This window comes from Crassostrea angulata, chromosome 6 (assembly GCF_025612915.1).
Source record: "Crassostrea angulata isolate pt1a10 chromosome 6, ASM2561291v2, whole genome shotgun sequence".
Taxonomy (NCBI): Eukaryota; Metazoa; Mollusca; class Bivalvia; order Ostreida; family Ostreidae; genus Magallana; species Magallana angulata.
In genome coordinates, this window is record NC_069116.1 from 17161071 (window position 1) to 17180797 (window position 19727).

The 19727-nt window shown below is 33.9% G+C and overlaps 1 protein-coding gene across 4 annotated transcripts in view; it reads right to left on the bottom strand.

Moving 5' to 3' along the window:
• Positions 1-958: 958 nt before the first annotated feature.
• LOC128187066 (period circadian protein-like) overlaps positions 959-19727 on the bottom strand; it is a 37801-nt gene continuing 19032 nt past the window's right edge. For all 4 annotated transcript variants that reach the window (XM_052857149.1, XM_052857152.1, XM_052857153.1 and 1 more), the window contains 19 exons: positions 18608-18717; positions 18376-18462; positions 17423-17531; positions 17238-17313; positions 16344-16546; positions 15112-15190; positions 14641-14747; positions 14306-14459; positions 13928-14039; positions 13522-13594; positions 13094-13170; positions 12829-12938; positions 12104-12207; positions 11843-11913; positions 10432-11011; positions 10132-10283; positions 9278-9430; positions 6543-6785; positions 959-4411 (listed from right to left, as the gene is read on the bottom strand). In XM_052857149.1, coding sequence (XP_052713109.1) covers positions 3359-4411; positions 6543-6785; positions 9278-9430; positions 10132-10283; positions 10432-11011; positions 11843-11913; positions 12104-12207; positions 12829-12938; positions 13094-13170; positions 13522-13594; positions 13928-14039; positions 14306-14459; positions 14641-14747; positions 15112-15190; positions 16344-16546; positions 17238-17313; positions 17423-17531; positions 18376-18462; positions 18608-18717 — 3653 coding nt within the window. In that variant the 3' untranslated portion in view covers positions 959-3358. The remainder of the gene's footprint in view (positions 4412-6542; positions 6786-9277; positions 9431-10131; positions 10284-10431; positions 11012-11842; positions 11914-12103; positions 12208-12828; positions 12939-13093; positions 13171-13521; positions 13595-13927; positions 14040-14305; positions 14460-14640; positions 14748-15111; positions 15191-16343; positions 16547-17237; positions 17314-17422; positions 17532-18375; positions 18463-18607; positions 18718-19727) is intronic.

A 19727-nucleotide genomic window follows, 5' to 3' on the forward strand; every position in this document is an offset into this window, starting at 1 on the left:
TTCCTATTTTGTAGTACAAAGCGGGTTTTCTTTCGTGTGAACAGTATCCATAATCCATTTGTCAATCCTGAATTGATGAACACTACCTACATATCCACAAAAATGGGGCAATCTATATACAACATTTTGCCCAAAAAAATGACCAAGTCCAACAGTTGTCATTTTCTCTCTCATAAATTATCATAATCTAAGTAATATGCACTCCTCTGTTACACGCACAACTGATCTGCAAAACCACAACCTGCTTATCTTGAAAACAGTACGAGGAGTAATCCATACAATAGAGGTATCCTATAGGCAATATTTATGGAAAAAATGAAGTTCAACAGCTTGTATTTTTTATCATTATCAAAAATCAAAATCAAAGTAATATGCATATTTCTGATACATTTGCAATTGATCCGCAAATCAACAACTTTATATCTTGAAAACTATAGTCCTGAGGAGTTACCCGTATAATAATGGTACCCTTTTGGCAGATTTTACCTTTGGAAAGGCCGGTTAAAAAATATTTTGTAACATTTTCAGAATATTAACTTTGGACAATTTATTTCTTCCTTTTTTCATCCCGTACCAAGTCCCATTAAAAAGATCAGGAAATTCTTATAAATTATATACACAAAACAAAGAACATACGTCAAATTATAGACACCAGACGGTCACCACTCAAAGATGCCGATACATTTTAGCTTGAAGTTTTCTGAAACCTCTCCCTAACCTAAAATTTCTCCCATTGTATGTGTATGCAAGTGTAATAACACTCCGATTCCTCACTCTTTGCACCGGTTAGTACAAATTTCAACATATTTAATATCAGCTTTCTGTATAACAACAAATTAGGAGTCTCCTTGGAATAATTTCTTTTCTAAATATTGATTGATCCCCAAACCTTCCTCCAGATTATCTCTCCGACACCAATCACCACTAACTGCACTTATATAAAACTGACATCAAAGGCTTTTTCTTTCATTTCAAAATTTTATTCATTCCACTGTTTTTATTTTAAAATAAACAACATTAAAAAAAACCAACAGGAATAAATCGTTTTACAAACAGCATATAAAACAGTGTTACAAAAGATAACGTGTCTACATTGTCCTTGTTCATTAAGGATCATTGAGAAAACAAAGAACCCGCTGTCACTGACCAGCAGTTTCAATCGGCATCATCTAAACTATTGACAAGATAGCAGAATCCTGTACATTAATACAATGTATATACATGGACATCTGTGTCTTTGGTGACTCACTGCTAGGTATTTAATGGAAAGGGCCGATTTATTTTATTAAATTTTAACTATTTACAAGTAATTTTACAATTAAAGGCCTTCAAACTGATATAAAACATCATTTTGAAAACCTACTAAAACAAAGAAAACCCATGGTCCCGAGGTGGCCATGAAAATTGAGATCAATGTCATGAATACAACATTATTCACAATGTGACATGTTAGCTCCCTTACAGCTATACTAAGCTAGAAACATACACACAGGTGAACGCATTTATTGCACCTTTAACCTTGTGTTGCTTGGACACTGTTTCATCCTAGAATAGAAGACCCATTTGTACCTAAAACTTGATTGATGTCATATATTTATGGCCATTTGATGACTAATGTCTGATGTTTAGTAACTCTAACTGTAAAAGTCATGCAAAAATTTAGACAATCTGTTTTTTTTTCAGTCATTCCATCTATAGCTTGAAAAGCAAATGGTTTTTTGGACATATATATTGATCTACATTGTGATTTACCAATCAGAAAAATAATGTTGCTACATGTGATGTTGAAGGAGGCAAATTGCTGTCTTTCAAAAAAGTAAAATTTTTTTTTTACAATTTACAGTAGCTTTAATAACAATCTAATGCACATTTTGACAAATCAATGTTGCATTGAGAGGCTCTTTGCTTTGTGCTGGTTCCTCTATTCATAATCCGATGGCTCTGACACAAGGATCTGGATACTAGCTTTGACACAAGGATCTGGATACTAGCTCTGACACAAGGATCTGGATACTAGCTCTGACACAAAGATCTGGATACTAGCTCTGACACAAGGATCTGGATACTAGCTCTGACACAAGGATCTGGATACTAGCTCTGACACAAGGATCTGGATACTAGCTCTGACACAAGGATCTGGATACTAGCTCTGACACAGGGATCTGGATACTAGCTCTGACACAAAGATCTGGATACTAGCTCTGACACAAGGATCTGGATACTAGCTCTGACACAAGGATCTGGATACTAGCTCTGACACAGGGATCTGGATACTAGCTCTGACACAGGGATCTGGATACTAGCTCTGACACAGGGATCTGGATACTACAATCAGATCTTTTCAATACTGTACCCTGTTTGTATCACTTTGCTTTAAGTGTATGGTAAATGTCATTTCTTAAGGATTTCTTTTCTAATATTGACATATATCAAAATAAAATCAGTTACATACGAGTTGACATCAAACCAAAAAAACATGTACCAGAAACATAAGTGGTTAGAGGGTAATGAACACACGAGCCTTTAGCATTCAGTTACCTGAAACAAGTTAAGGTGGTATGGGACACCTACATGTTGTGACATACTTCCTATCAAAATAAACAATAACATCAAGTATAATTTTATAAACTGTTTCTTTCCAAAAATTGTTACCTAATAGATAGAGTGTAAATTAACGAATCCATGTGATGAGTTCCAAATCCCGCTGGGGCTTTAACAATTTTGGTTCAGCATGATTTTTACCTTTTCAAATATTTATACAACACATTGTTGGTCAAATATTGTAAACTTTGAAAATTGTAAACTGGTGACATTCGTTTATTCACATTAATATTAACATGTGTCCCATTCCACCTTAAATATATTTACATCGTTTTGATAACATCTACCAAGTTTAAAGTCCCCTTTTAAAATTCTGTTTAAAAAGAACAACTTTTTAAAATTATTTCTTTCATAAATTTTGAGGGGGGGGGGGGGGGGGGGGGGATTCCTATTAGTACTACAACTAACAGTCCAATAAAAAAAGAATCCATGCCTTCTTGTGAAAAAAAATAATCCAAAATAAACCTTGATGGTAGCTTTTGGTGGTTAACAATTGATTTTTTTATATACTCCTTTAGGAACAGTGATAAACTTCCAGAGAAAACCAAAGAAAATTCTGTTAATAAAATGTTTACAGCACTAATGGGAAAATCTCATACGTTCAAAATACATTTTGCAACAGTAGACTCATAAATCAAGGTCACCTCAAGAGTAATTGCTGATAAGCCAATGAATTTTCGTTTCACGAACAACAGATAAAAGTGATAATCAAAGGAAGAATACATCCAATCAGGTTCAGTACACGTAATTCAACACTTTAATCCACTTTTTCTAGTCGGTGAGAAACATCCTCAACATCTGGTGATTCTTCTCTTGCAAACGGGACAATATCTTCACCCAACATAGTCACAAACATGCCATCAAACACATCCTCAGTCATAAAGTGTTCTGATTTAGGTTTAGAATGTGATGCTGATTTCTTCAATAAACCACGGTTTCCTTCAGTTTCTTTAGTTCCACTGTCAATCTTTTCTTCCAATTTCTTAGATAAGTTCAACTCTTCCAACATGTAGCCCATTTGTGTTTTCACAAGATCTGGTTGCACAACATCCTTCAAACTTCGCATGTCATCATCTAGATGTCTTTTACAGTCTTCTGACTTGACTGTGTACTCCATTTCTACAACAGGAGTCATTTCACAATTCCTACACCAAAATGGAGTCTTGCCATGATCCACAAAGGAAATGGGGGGAATGACAAAATACAAATGATAGTTGTCCTTCTTTGTGCTATTGCTCACATCCACATCAGATTCAGAAGAGTCCTTGCTCTCATCAACAGAATCCTTTGAGGACATGGCATCCGACTCCTTCAGAGAACTTCCAGCCTCACCACTGCTCCTCTCATCACTAGGCGTCAAGTCACTCGATGATTTAGAACAATTAGATTCAATGTCCATGGATAGAGTGTCTAAAGGTCCTTGATTATCCATGGCTTCCTGTGTCTCTAACTGAGATTGAGCTTCCAGAGAGGTTTGATTTTCTATCGATATCCGACAGTCCATCCTATTCTCCTGCTCTTGAGAACCTTCACATCGACGCTCCTCTTCAGGGCCCAGTGAGATATCTATACCATCTCCAGTAGAATCCTCCAGTTTTTCTGAGGATTTTGTGCTACTGGGATTTCTGTCATTGGACGGTGAACAGTGGGGCTGTGCCTGCTGGGCGTAGCACCCTATGCCAGAACTGTGATTCTCACACTGAGAGAGAGCCTCGTGAATGTCTTGCAGGGCAATGAACCTGCTATCACAATCTGATGCTTGATCCTCCTCCTCATCATCCAAATAGAAAAGATAGTCATTCTCTTCATCCTGTTTAAAACAAGAAAGTTATGTCAATGATTATCATAAAACCTAGTTTAGTTTTGGTGAAGACAAAAACAGGTCTACCATAGTTGTTATTGTAACTGTTAAAATATACATTCATATGCATTTATTGTTAACTTATGTTTCTTTATTTGATCTGTTCAGTTTATTATGGGGCAGGTATATATGTACCTGTTATTGGGCACCAAAGAAATAACATCAAGTGTGAAAAATACACAAAAACAAGGTCTGTTTCTCGTTTATATATTTTTTATCTATTTATAGTGTTGTAAAATCAGACCAATTTTACAATCGATAATCAAATTGAATCGGCAGCTCACGATCGATTCTAAATCAATTATGTAAACTATCAAATTCCAACAAAGATTAATTTTTTTTCATCCTTTCAATGAGTGAAAGATACCAGCATCAAAGAAAAAGCCTTTTCTTTATTTATAATTCATATATCAATAGTTTTTTATGAACTTATCTTCAAATAAATGAAATATTATACTTAGGGACATACCTAGGGCCAAATTTTAATTGAAATAGGATTAGAAGCAAATCAATAAAAATAAAACAACTTATAAAGAAGAAGGTACAGTTTCTTTTAATATTTGCCCTAAAATTCAAAATGTATTTAAATCTCATGAAAATACACATATACCGGTACTATGTTGAACATGTGTGTATATGAAATGCTAAGTTATACACTTGTATCTTGTTTCAAAAATAATAACTTCAACATTTTGGCCCATTTCTAAGATTTAGTCAAAAATTGTGAAAAATGGCACATCTTCTCATAGTTTTTTGAAGAGGAAAATGTGTCCGCAGCTGTCGCCCACAACAAAACTAATATATTTTATGTGTTTTAACATGATAAGAGTTATAATGTGAGTTTCATTGTGGGCGATGCCTGCAGACATAGTTTTCTATTCAAAAAACCACCGAGAAATTGGTGTCTTCTGCTCAGTTTTATGAAAATTACGGGAAAATGCACTGTTTGTGACGTCACAATAACCCTTTTGAAAGTCTTATCAGGTAACTATTTATAGATCCATAGTTTATGAGTATTTTTGTGTAAATAAATGTTACATTTCCATTTTTGGTGATATTTTTTAAGATCACTCAAAACCGGCAAAATATGACTGAAACTGTACCTAGTTCTTTGAAAAAAAACTTATCCAATTTGTAAAATTTAATTGATCTGATACATTCATACATTTTATACATTAAATGTCTTGCAATTCTGTTAGTTAAATGACAAATAAACCCAGTCCATGTACTGCTGTGTATTTTGGAGGTATTAGTGCAACCCTTTGACCCAGTTACAATCGTTATGTAGCAGATCTGTTCAATTTTGAAGACAACTGTAAACAAACGGTTTTATGATTATTTTAGCAATAATTTGGCAGTATTATTAACTAATTACAAGTTTCAAACTATAATTGTAATATCAGCATGAAAAGTAATAAACATCGGTTGTAATTTTCAATGCACACTATCACCCGTTTTTATAACCCATGAAGATGAAACAGCCGCAAGTTCCTAATCACAAAAGGGGTCAACTGAGCTTGTGAAAACGTCTTATGAATTTAATAATTATCATTTTATTGCCTTTGGGTTTAATTAACACGATCATAAACTCAGCATACATGCCAACTTCAACTTCTCTTTCGGAGGAAATTCTGGCGAAGTTACCGATCACAAAGCAAGTCGCCCCCTAGGTTGGTCACTGTATAATAATACTTTTAGTGACTATTGATGATAAAAACTTACTATCGATTGTCGCCGACTTGCTGCCTTCAGCGACGATTTTTCGATAGTCGGCGACTATCATAACAACACTATCTATTTATATGCCAAACTGTTTGTTGTTTGAATTTTTCTGTTTTTAAACTGTTGAAGACTTTAAATAAAGCAATAAAATTGGAAGGGTCTTTTTATTTTGTTCAGGCAAGATTGAAGGCAGCTTTTGACAATTGCAAAATTTTATTATATTAAGATGAAGCAGGCATGGATAGATTTAAATGTGAATTAACTAAATTGTGTATAGACAATACATACTGTCCTTTCTGATCTCAAACCAATGAATCTTTTATTTGAATTTTCAAAAGAACAACAAACAAGTGCTCACCACAGCAGGTGCCCCCTGATTCAGGTCTATCTCACTTTGTAAATCCATCATCTGTTGAAGGAGAGTATTCGATGGCTTGGATTTGGCAATGAAAGCTTCGTCAGACTTCAGCACCCTGTTCTTCTTCCTCTTTGGAAGCTGGTAATTCATGGCAAGTTTCTTTGTCCAACATATGGTCTCCAGCCATGGTGGCTCTGTTTGCCGTTTATTACTTCTGGTAACTTTATTACTCTTGGTCTCCAACTGTAATATAAGGACTCATTAGCCACCATGTAATGTGCAAATAATGGTCTTAATCAATAACTGGATTATCTCATTCTCAGATAATATAATTGTTAAAAAAAGTATATTTATACACATATTTTTTTTCTTTCTGGTAGTTTAAAGCAAGAATGCCTTTATAATGATCTTTAAAAAATATGTGTTTTTGATAGGACTTCACCATATTATTTACCGTAATGTATCGTGTATAACACACACTTGTGTATAATATGCACCCCCAAAGTTAACAAAAAAGCCAAAAAAAAAACAGCAGGTCCTATGTATAATACGCACCAAAAAAAATGGCGAAATCAACAGTCGCCATTTCCCCCAAAACTATCGATGTTTCATGATAATTTTATAATCAATGCGCAATTTCTTTAATTTTGTGATCATAACATAGCACTAGCGATGAAAATCGACGGCCGCCATTTTTTCCAAATAACTATTTGATGTTTAATGATTATTTTGTAACCAAAGCGTAATTACTGTAACTTCGTGATCGGAACATGGCCCAAGCAATATTAGAGTCAAAGTTCTTACAATTTTATTTAAAAAGGACGGCATGATTTACATGGTCATGGTATATCGTCATTATCAAGTTGTACAAACAAGATATCTGTGAGCCAATGCTCACTAGTGATACCCCCGCTCTGATGTGAATATGCAAAATAAGCAAAGCCGACATTTAACAGAAAGCTGGCATCCGATTGGTACAGAAATATATCCAACAATATGGCATGCCTAAACAAATAGTGTGTTAAAATTTCAAGCATCTGCGATAAACAGCTGCTGAGAAATCTTTGACGAAAATTTGTTTGAAAATTTTGGCTAAAATAAACAAAGTACTCATTTAACAGGAAGATGACGTCCGATTGGTACAAAAATATATCCCACAATATGGCATGCCTTAACAAACACTGTGTAAAAATTTCAAGCATCTCCGATAAATAGCTGCTGAGAAATCTTTGACGAAAATTTGTTTGAAAATTTTGGCAAAAAATAAACAAAGTCATTATTTAACAGGATGTTGACGTCTGATAGATACAAAAATATATCCCACGATATGGCATGCCAAAACAAATGGTGTGTTAAAATTTCAAGCATCTGCGAAAACTAGCTGCTGAGAAATCTTTGACGAAAATTTGTTTGAAAATTTTGGCTAAAAATAAACGAAGTCGTCATTTAACAGGAAGTTGACGTTTGATTGGTACAAAAATACATCCCACGATATAGCATGCCTATACAAATACTGTGTAAAAATTTCAAGCATCTGCGATAAACAGTTGCTGAGAAATCTTTGACGAAAATTTGTTTGAAAATTTTGGTTAAAAAATAAGCAAAGTCGTCATTTAACAGGAAGTTGACGTCCGATTGGTACAAAAATATATCCAACGATATGGCATGCCTTAACAAACACTGTGTAAAAATTTCAAGCATCTGCGATAAACAGTTGCTGAGAAATCTTAGACGAAAATTTGTTTGAAAATTTTGGCAAAAAATAAACGATGTCATCATTTAACATGAAGTTGACGTTTGATTGGTACAAAAATACATCCCACGATATAGCATGCCTATACAAATACTGTGTAAAAATTTCAAGCATCTGTGATAAACAGTTGCTGAGAAATCTTTGACGAAAATTTGTTTGAAAATTTTGGTTAAAAAATAAGCAAAGTCGTCATTTAACAGGAAGTTGACGTCCGATTGGTACAAAAATATATCCCACTATATGGCATGCCTTAACAAACACTGTGTTAAAATTTCAAGCATCTGCGATAAATAGTTGCTGAGATAAATGCGACAGAAATTTTTGTTACGGACGGACAGACAGACGGACGGACAGACGGACGGACAGACAGACACACAAGGGTAAAACAGTATACCCCCTCTCCTTCGGAGCGGGGGTATGATGATAGATGTATTTTTAGCAGTGTCTATGTAAAGCAATAACGTTTAACTGCATAACTGGACACGAAGTAATCAAGTTTAATAAAATCAGAATAATTGCTTATCTACATGCACTTGAAAACACCCTGTGAAGTCCGACACAAGACAGGTGCGTGCTTCTGACCCCGTAAATTGTTAAACATTGACCACATGCCCAGTCAACAGGTGGCTGCTTACGTAATAGCGAATACACTGGTGATATTTAAACTTGTTTGATGCAAGAAATAGGGTAGAGAGAGGATAAATATTTCAATACATGGAAATAAAACTAAGGATAGGGTATTTCTGATACAGTTAATTTAGTATACACTCATACAACTTGAATAACACGCAATATTGGCAGTCAGGTCTCCCGTGGTAACAAAAATCACGGCTTGAAAAAATGGGGGACAATTTTATTCCTGTGTACAACATGCACTCCCCACTTTTGATCAAATTTTGGCTGTTATACACACGACATAACGGTACATTATATTTCACCTATGAGTCTGACTAGAAGGAACTACCAGTACATAAATCCTTACCTCTTGTCCTGAGCTATTCTGGTCGTCCGAGTCGAGCAGATAAAGGTAGGAGGAGCCACTGTCTGTGTGGGAGATGGACATGTCTGAGGAGGAGGAAAATGTGGTGCTGATGGTGGGCAGCTGGAACGGCCCCTGACAACGACCCTGCAGTACCTACAGAAACACAACCAAAAGCTTCATTACACACCCATCTCACTTGCTGATTATATTGCCAAACTCCACATTTCTCTTTTCATCAGATTCCAATTATGAAAGTCTTCTTTAATTTTCATATTACCATTATATATTGATGCATATAAAAATGGGATTTATTTTTTTTACTTATTTGCACTCACTGGCAGTATATGACATCAGAAGTGATGCTATTTCTATAATCCAATCAAAATAACTTAAAAAGTTGCATTTTCCTTTTTTTTGAATGGGATATATAAATTAATGCTTTGAACAAGAACAAACTTTTTGTCACTTATGTCTTCGATAGATACATCTTTGAGAAAAAAATTTTGTTTGTGTAAGCAATTGCTCAATGTTTTTTGAAAGGAAAACTACTTGAAAATAAGTAGTTTCATGCTAAAAATGTGAAAATAGCATGAAAAGCTTAAATTTTTGAGGTCATATTTAAGATTTTTGTGCATTTGGATTAAAATGAAAGTAACGAGAAAAAAATACACACGTGTATATCTGTACAAAGAAAGCAAAAATTTCAGTAAATTGATAATTTTCATTTTAGGGGGCCAAAGTCCTTTCATTTTCAAAACAGCTCTTTGCACAATTACTTTTTAACTTCTCATGACAGGAATTTGAAAGGAGTGATTGTTCTGATAAATAAATGAATCCTCCCCCACCCCAGTTACCTTTAGATTGTGTCTAGAAGCGCCACTCATTGTTGTACCAGTCGTATTGGCTGTTGGGGGTATAGTACTGGTCACATTGAGACTCAAGGTGGCTGGGATACCATTGGGGTCATGATAAAATCCTCCCATCACTTGCGGATAGAATGAGGCCCCTACAGGAAAAAATTAACAATTTCTATTTCTTGCAGCATATTAAACGCATTACGTGATGATAAAGAACCAGAAGTATCATTGTTATCATTTTTAAATTTAAAAAAATCCTGGAGTCAAGTGCATCAAAATGAAAATCTTTGCAGTTACCTGATGCCGTCTGAGGGTAGTATGGCCAAATCACATTGCTCTGTATTGGAGTCGCTCTACTTTCTACATTACTCTGTGACAGTTTGGTAGAAGAAACAGGAAGCCCAGACTGAGACACAATTTGTTGACCTCCATTCACATTCCCACCTCTAGGGGCATTACCTTGCCTGTACTGAACCGGGTACCCTATATTTGGCAAGGGAAATGGTGGGATCAAAATATTGCTGTCATTTCTCGAGGCCTTGGTTGGCCTGTAGAAGCTCTTTTCATGGTCGGGGGAATGACTTCTCTTCCTCTCTTGAAGCATGTCCCCTTCCTTTGATTTGAGGATGATAGGAGTTCTATCCTGCTTGGCATGAGCTACAAACAGGTCCTCCTGTTGTTTGGTGTGTCGTAACAATGCGTCCTGTGTCAGGGTTAACAGACGGATTGTGTCCATATTCTCCACAGAGGGTGGGGGTAACATGGAGGTGGGTGCAACAGCCCCAGGGGAGGTGGATATTTCCTCTGTGTTATCCTCTATTTGGTGTGCTGGACTACCAGCAATGTCCTCCCTCTGTTCTTGCTCTGACAGTAGTACCTTTAATAAACATCAAAGTACTGAAGTACTGACGGGAGTTGATTTGATCAATTATCATTTATTCAAAATCAACGATATGTGATTTTGCAAGGCAAGTACTATCAGTAATCGAAATATTTCTGAGAAATTGTATGGATCCAGGCAAGTTTGAACTCTTGTCTAGTTCAACCAAACGCTCGGCTGTCTCCCTTTATCTCCGACAAGCAAGAGAGACCTTGTTTTGTCAGATATTAATGGAGACAGCTAAGCGTCTGGTTGAACGAGACTACATTGAACTCTAGCGTAGGAATACATACGACTTTAAAAAATATCTAAACTGTCTGTACAATTTAAAAAATCTTATTATTTTTCATGGTAATAATAAATAAGTTTTCTTGAAAAACAATGCTTCAGAATACATAGCATCGAATTTATCGATTATTTTCAAGAACTAAGTGTTGTCAGCAGTATTGATTTGTGCTTAGGTCCAAACACTGTTTCACTTTCGCTTTGCCCGGGTAAGTGCATAGCAGAGTTGATTAAAATCAACTCCCAAAAATGTCACAGAATGTTATTACATGTTTCATGTGTCACATGATTATGATACAAAAATTGACTTCAAACTTTAAAACAAATAGTATAAACTTTCGGCTGCAGTTTACTTTTTTTGAAAACTGATAAATTATTGTACTAAATGCAATGTATTGTGCTTCCAAAAAATTCAGGTATTTCAAAATCTTTCCTTGATTAATCTCAGGTATTTGTATTTATAATACTTAACAAGTTATTTTGAGATTCAGAAAAAATATTGGGGAAAAAAATGACTGTGGTGTAATTGTTATTGTTCTGTACCTTTGTACTGCTCCCAAAGCTTGGTGGTTTTGGAACGGAGATATCAACTTCAAACTCAGAGTCTGATGCTTCTGAAAATAACAAATAACACCTATCAGGTCCAATATTACACCCAATTTTGTTGGTAAATATGGAGAATTGCAGAATGTCAATCTAACAAATCTGGGTACAAAATGTTACTGAGGTAATGCCCAGTTAGTATTGACTTCAACAGATTTTTTTTTTCGCATCTAGAACCTGTTGATTGTCCCCACAAATTACCTGCTGTAGTTGTGGAGATGGTGCAAGGTGTATCAGTTTCCTCCTCAGATGTTGTTTTCTTCTCTGAAGATGACGAATACGTTTTTTGTTGGCTCATTAGGTATCTGGAATAAAAGAATCATCAAAACGTTCATTATAGCAAAACTTTCACTTCTTATTACATGTACATGAATATTACATAAAATCAAAAGACTTTTTTAAAAGTATACACAATCAACAAACAATATTACCATTCAACCTTTACAATGTGAAGGTTTCAGAATAGCATTTGATTTGCAAACTTAAGGTGCCTCACTACACCTTGAAATAGTTTCTCAAATCAGCAGAAAATTATTTGATTATGATAGAATGCATGATGGATAAGAAGTATATATGTCAAATAGGCGAAAAAATGTGCAATTTTAGATAAAAAATGATATTTTCAAAAATGTCATTCAGTAAACATAAACAAAAGTCCCAGGTGGGTTCGAACTCATGACCTGCGGTTCACAACCCTGATACTTTAACCACTGAGCTATGACGATATACATCTGAATCGATTGATACAGTTTAACAAAACATTTAAATCGCCATCTTGTGACGTAGTGTCTTAAAAAGTATAAGTTTCGGTGTAGTGAAATACCTTAAACAGTTTTCATCTCTTTACCAAATTCATGTTTCAAGATAATTTAGATGCAAATACTCTAAAATCATAAACTGTGTAATACATTTCTCATTTTAATTACCTTTTAATACTATTGGCATAATTTAACTGCTCATATGCCATAGAAGTTTCATGCTCTGGAAAAGTTTGGAGTGAACTTCTTCCTAGTGACTCTGTGGACTGCAGGGACTCCTGAAACCGTGGACACATTTGAAATATTATTATAGCATATTGTGCACATGCACAGCACCCCAAAAAAGACAGTGCTGTAATTACACATACATGTACAGCATTTAAAGCACAAAGTTCAAAACAACCAGCTCAGTGATTTAAAACTTTTGCCTTACCGAGCACTTTCCAGCTTTTCTGTCCACATATTTTTCTGTTTGCTGTTTGCTCTTCTTCTGAACTTTTTCTGTTTCTTCTGCAATAAAGATTATACAATTAAGGTAATTCTTTAAAATAAGGGCAGTGTTTACCTGGATATATTTGCTATAAATCTTTTGAGAATAGCGAAATATTTTTTATCCTTATGTATTTATTCTAAAAACAATTTTCTGAACAATTTAATCAAAACACATGAAAAATTATTACTTAAAAAAAAACCCACAATATTAGATCTTACAGCATCAATAAAAAATTTGCATAGGTCAAATTAATTCATTCATATATTTAGGTACAACAAATGTTATAACTTGCGATAATTCTTCTTAAATTAATTCAAAATAAAGTTCAAGTCTATCCACCCAAACCCTTGATCCTTAAAATTTCATACGTGAAGTCCTCAGGTCATCAGAAGAATCTGTCGTTGGTTCATGCTTGACAACGGTCTTTTCCTCACTCACGGGCTGCAAACCAGTACAAACTTGCATATTAACAAACATTTACACACATCTAGTAGGTTACTAGTAGTATTAACCTCATATCAAATATAACAGGACTCTGTCCAACATAATTTCTTCTTCTGCATTTTATTTTAATAAGCTTCGGTGAATTTTAATAAAACAAGAAGAGATAAAAGACTTATTAGTAAACTACTTATTATACTATGAACTATGTAAACATCTTGTTATAAAATACTTTTTTTCTGTAACAATTCATGCATTTAAGGTGTTGGTGAAGGAGAATGTATTAAAAATTATATTCAATAATCTTAATATTGTTGTGCACACATTCCTTACCTCTAACAACATCTGTCTGATTTTCTGCTGTAACTTCTGATGATGGTCATTGAGCATTGGTATCATAGTAAGTTGCTCTGCCTCACGGAAGACATTGCAATCAGTTGGTGGTCTAAAATCAAATTATATTACAATATATTTAACAATTTTTTTTTCTTTCTCCTACTGCTACTCAGGTGACTGATTTGGGTTGATTTAATAATTGCAATCACAAAAATGTTTTGAATTTTTAAAAAAAAATGAAAGAAAAAAATAAACCTGAAATAAACAAATCAAATGCTAAGAGGTAATTGCCAAAATGATAAAACTGAAATATTACAGATATGAGGTATTTGTCCCATTACTGGTTTACATGACTGAGCACTGTGTTAAGCTTACTTGATCACTCTATGCTGACCAATGATGAACTCGAGTCTGTGTGACCAGGGGTTGGCAAAGCTGGACCACTCCGTCTCCACCGTCAACCAGTCACCATTCCTAGTCCTCAGTCGGATTGGCTTACTCTTGAACGTCGTTCCTTTGGAGACTATAACTAAAATACAACACTTTCAGTTAATACGAGCCTTGTTGAACATTTCTAACCTTGTAACATGAGAATAAACACATTCCCCCACAGTAAATTGGACTTAGAATGGTCAACAACATGAAAATAAACAGTGGATGTACATGGTTTCATATTCTCCACAGTAAATCAGACTTAGAATGGTCCTTACTTCGTTTGTAAATGTTGCACAATGTCTCCAGATCGTCCTTGTGATAAAAGTCAAAGATTGACATCCCATTTAAGTCCTGTGGCAAGTACCCTAACAGGGGAATGGCACTGAAAAATCACACACAATTATTGATTACATTTAATAACATGTATTTGGACCTTACAAAGTATTAAAAAGTATAACTTTCCTTCATGAGTAAGGAATACAAAATCACTTTGCTATAAATCAATGTAAGAATTTGTTAAAAGTGCATGCAGCCAAGACTAAAAATATGTCACTAATTTACTATATGCATCTTTGTTCTTCATCAAATCATCTTCATTAAAGCGACAGCTAAGACAGTATTTTTAATAAGCTTGATCTCATCCTGCCTATTAGTAAAATGACATCAATTTCTCTTAAATTCAGTTTTTTATCAATTCACTTAAAGAATTACCATGTTACATGAATAGAAAGCTAAGCAGCACTTACTTTGGATGCATGTAGCTATAACTGCAATAGATGGTATGCCTCATATGGAAAGTCTGCTTATCTAACTGTACATTTTCAACTGAAAGAAAAGTAACAAATTAGTGAAGATTTTCTTTGTTCAACAATTTTGTTCGGGATTATATTATAGGAAAAAAGAATTTTCTGAATCTACAGATGCCAATAATAACAGTTATATTAAAGCAATATGATGATATTATTTTCAACGAAAATGTTATTTTCTACTAAAATGTCAAAAATATCCTGGTTTTTGGGAAATGATTTTAATCAACTCTCCTATGCAGTAACTCAGACACACCGAAAGTGAAACAGTGTTTGGACCTCAGCACAAATCATTGCTGCTGACAAGACTTAGTTCTTGAAAATAATTGAAAATTCGACGTAATGTATGCTAAAGCATTGTTTTTAAGGAAACTTATCTATAAATACCTTGAAAATAGTCAGATTTTAAATGGTACGAACAATTAAAATATTTTTTGTAGTCGTATGTATTCCTACGTCAGAGTTCAAAATAGTCTCGTTCAACTCGACGCTCGGCTGTCTCCATAAATCCTTGTCCGAGATTGAACAAGACTAAAGTTCAATATTGCTTGGATCCATACAATTTTCGATAAATATTTCTATTAGTGATACATAGTTTGATTGAATTAATTTTATCTTTAAATATTATTTAGCATGATTCATATGGGGTTTTCTCAATATTCTTGTAGAAAAAGTCCAAAAATTCATATAATAAAAATGTGCGCAATTCAAATTAGAAACTACATGTACTTGTCATGCAAAATAACATATCATTGATTTTAAAATAAATAAACATCGACAAAATCAACTCCCGTCAGTTCTTTAGTACTTTGATTAAATTTCTTTTTGCTAAATTTTTGTGAAATGGGCCGTTAAGGAGCCTTAATGGAGCGAAATTGAATTATTGTCGTCCTGTACAAAAATTGATTTGCTATATGTTCCTTAGACGAGATATCTTTCCTCCGACAATTATTAATGATTTTTTCCGACCTTCTTTATCATAAAAGTTTAAGTTACAAACAGACTTACCATACTACTAGGCTTTTACAGCAAAGTAAAATTCTAAAAATACAGCTCATATTGCTTTAACTGCCACAACATTAAGCCAGTTCAAGGTATTCAGTAAGATTACTACTTTCCCAAAGAAAAAGCTAAATTACTTTGTTAATCTTATGAAAGTTCCAAACACCTACCATTATAGAGTGGACGTAGGGGAGTACAGTCTAGGAAGATACATTTCCTCCCCTTCTGTACACAGTCCTCGGAGGAGGAGGATGACGGGGAGTCAGCTTTGTTTCTCTCTGAATAATAACCAATGGACATGGTGGCTTGGACAGTTGTGAAACGGTCAGGTTTTACCAAGCTGAAGCCACTATGCTGTAACCCTTTGTAGTTTCTTGGAGGAAGAAATAAAATTTAAAGTAAATATATCTGTATGTATGGAATTTTTATGTCAAAATATGAAATAATTGTTCGTAAAAAGGCTATCAACTATGGTATGTGAAAACACATCAGTACAGGCAATTTGTACCAATAAAAGCTAGGTCAACCTTTGGATATCAGGTTTTGACACTTTAATCCAGTGATGTTACATTTTCTTTCACATAAAACATTACACTTGAGGAAAAAGAAGCCTTTATCTACATATATGAATTTTAAAATTTTTTTTTGTAGTTTGATAAAAAAAAAAAGATTGCCAAAGCTATCTTTTAAACAAATTTTAAATGTTTTATAGCAACAAATATCAAATGTTTCTAGCTGTGCTGGTATAACAAAAAGAAAAGAATTTTTTTAGCCTGTAAATTTTATGATGATTATCAATTTGCAAGATAATTAAAAAAAAAAAACTACCTGCCTAACTATTCGGACATCAAACAGTATTTTTTTCATAATGTCGTAATGTCTAAGAAATTGAGACAGAGGTAGGATGGACGATTGAAAAAAGCAACAAGTACTGATTATGGAAGAGAAATATTGATTTTTCTAACAAAACAAGATCTTTTCTCGCTAATTAAAATTTATTGATTTTTGTTAGCGTGGTTGTAATCAACTTTGGTATTGGGAACAAAACTGAACATAATTGTTACCTTATTCTGAAGAAGAACTTCTTCCTTATTTGCCTGCTGACTTTTTTAGCTTCGGGTTTGCTCTCAACTGGAGAATCTACAGCATAAACTATATAATTTGACATGTATACTTTATTGGTAATATACTATTAAACCCAGTAAAGTGATGATAAGTCCATGTTTCAAGTATCATTCCATCAGCTTACCATCATAATCTGTCGTTTGTACGAGTTCTTCCACATTGAGATTGTTATGGATGGTAACTATGTCTTTTTTGTGAACAAAATGACTAAGACTTCTGTTGATCCAGCTGTCCTATAACAAATGACATTCAAAACTTGAATTCAGATTCAGCAATAATTAAAATATTCTTTTTTTTTTTTTTGGGGGGGGGGGGGGGGGGGAGAGAGAGAGAGAGAAAAGGTTCTTTTTTTAAGCCTCTATATACACACGGATGTATAAATGCTCTTAATGCATGTTTCCAAGGACCTAGAAATTTATTGTAACATTAACATAAACTTACATCAATGTCAACGATTTGTCTGTTAAAATAGTTTCTTTTGATCATATTGTTGCCTGACCATTGTTAGCAGGAGTGTCTACAGTACCAGATAAGGTGATACAATGAAAATTTGTAAATGATTAGATTTCTCCACCAAATCTGGGACTTCAAATTAATTGATTTACTAAGGTGAACACACCAGATAGATTTGTAAACTGCTTATTTTCTACTTAATTGCAATAACATGGCCCCATGGTTGCAATTTTCCTAAATCAAAATTAACAGAATCTTAGCTTGTCACGAACTATCATGATCAAGACTGAGCTTACTGATACACAAAGACAATGTTTACAGGGCCATCAAGATGCTAAATGTATCTTCATATCCCTTATGAAGCTTTCCATTACAATATATTTCCAATAAGTAAGCTTTTAGCCAATTATTGTATCAAATGAAGGTAAATTTTTAGCCAATTAGTGAATAAAATAAATGTAAGTTATTAACCTATTAGTGGACCAAATGAAGAAAACAGACAATTAAATAGTTGCATTAGTATTTATAGAAACTGTCTCAAATGACAATAATCAGTGGAAGATTCCTCTAGTATAACCAATTTCCATCTTCATGGAATTATAAGTTATGAGAGGCAATGCTTACTGTTGGATATCCTAGGATTTGAGTGATATTTTCTGACACTTTGAGGACTGCAAATTCATTCATGGTTAGCACAACATGAACAGTTTCCTGGAAATTAAAAATTGATACTTAATATTACATATATCCCAATTAATCATATTGGACACAATTTGAAATATTTCTTATCCTTAATAATTTTAGTATTTCTAGATTCTGTAATTTTTTTTTCAATTGTTTAAACTTATATTCCAACCTCTGTTTTTAGGACTTGTGAGTCGAGTTGGTATTCTTTATCAAAGAGGGAATTGTCTAGTTCTTCAACAAGGGCATCACCACTTGCTAATTGACTTTTATCTTTTTCTTCTGAAAATAAAAGTACATGTATGCAGGTGTGAAAGTGTGGGATTTGTTCCAATTTAATTTCAAAATATGTACCGTAATCCGGTGAATATAATACGCAGTAGTGTACAATACGCATCCCCCACTTTGGGCCTGAAAATGGTGAAAAAAAGCTTGTTGGGATGTATAATACGCATCAAAAAAATTGACCAAACGGTAATCCTGAGTATCAACAAAGCAGTTTTACTTTGTATGCACGCTCAACTTCATCGCGGGAATACGCTACCGGAAATAAGAAAAACACAATATTTTCTTAGATACGGATTTATTGTAACTAATACATCGCGGTAATATCTTTATTTCGTAATCAATGTTTTTAATAGACCTAGTATTAAATATTCTACCGTAAATAAAATCAACTACTTTTAACAAGCGTGATATAATTGTTTAATCATTACAATCCCTGTGAAGTGAAAAACGGACGATGTACAGGTATGGAGATAACGGACCTACATGTAATTAAATTCTTAAATGACTCCGATCAAAGTGATCAATTAGAGGCCTGGAACATAATAAAATATATGCACAAATAGTTGTGTTGTGTATAGTACACATAGCCTAAGGGGTTGTCTGAGATACCCAAGGTGTCAATCGTTAGCGGTGGGGAACCACAACTGTTTCAATGGCTTCAATTAACGGAATAGGTTATAGAATCATTTATATTCATAATTATTTGCAATAAATTAATTAGCATTAAATGAAAATGGTTAAAAATGTGCCAAATGATGTGTAAGCTGTTTTCAAAGATCGGCGTCAAATAGCACGTGGCCATCCAAGTCCGCATTCTATTAATAACAGCTGTAATGGCGGCGTACACGGAGATAAAGAATAGGCAGTTCAAATTAATTTTTAAAGGCCATTTTGAAACAGTTTATTTATTAACAGACTTAAAGTGTACATTTTCTTTAATTACATGCTATAACAATGATTTCCTAAAAGGGTTACATAGTAATATATATGTGATAATGAAGGAA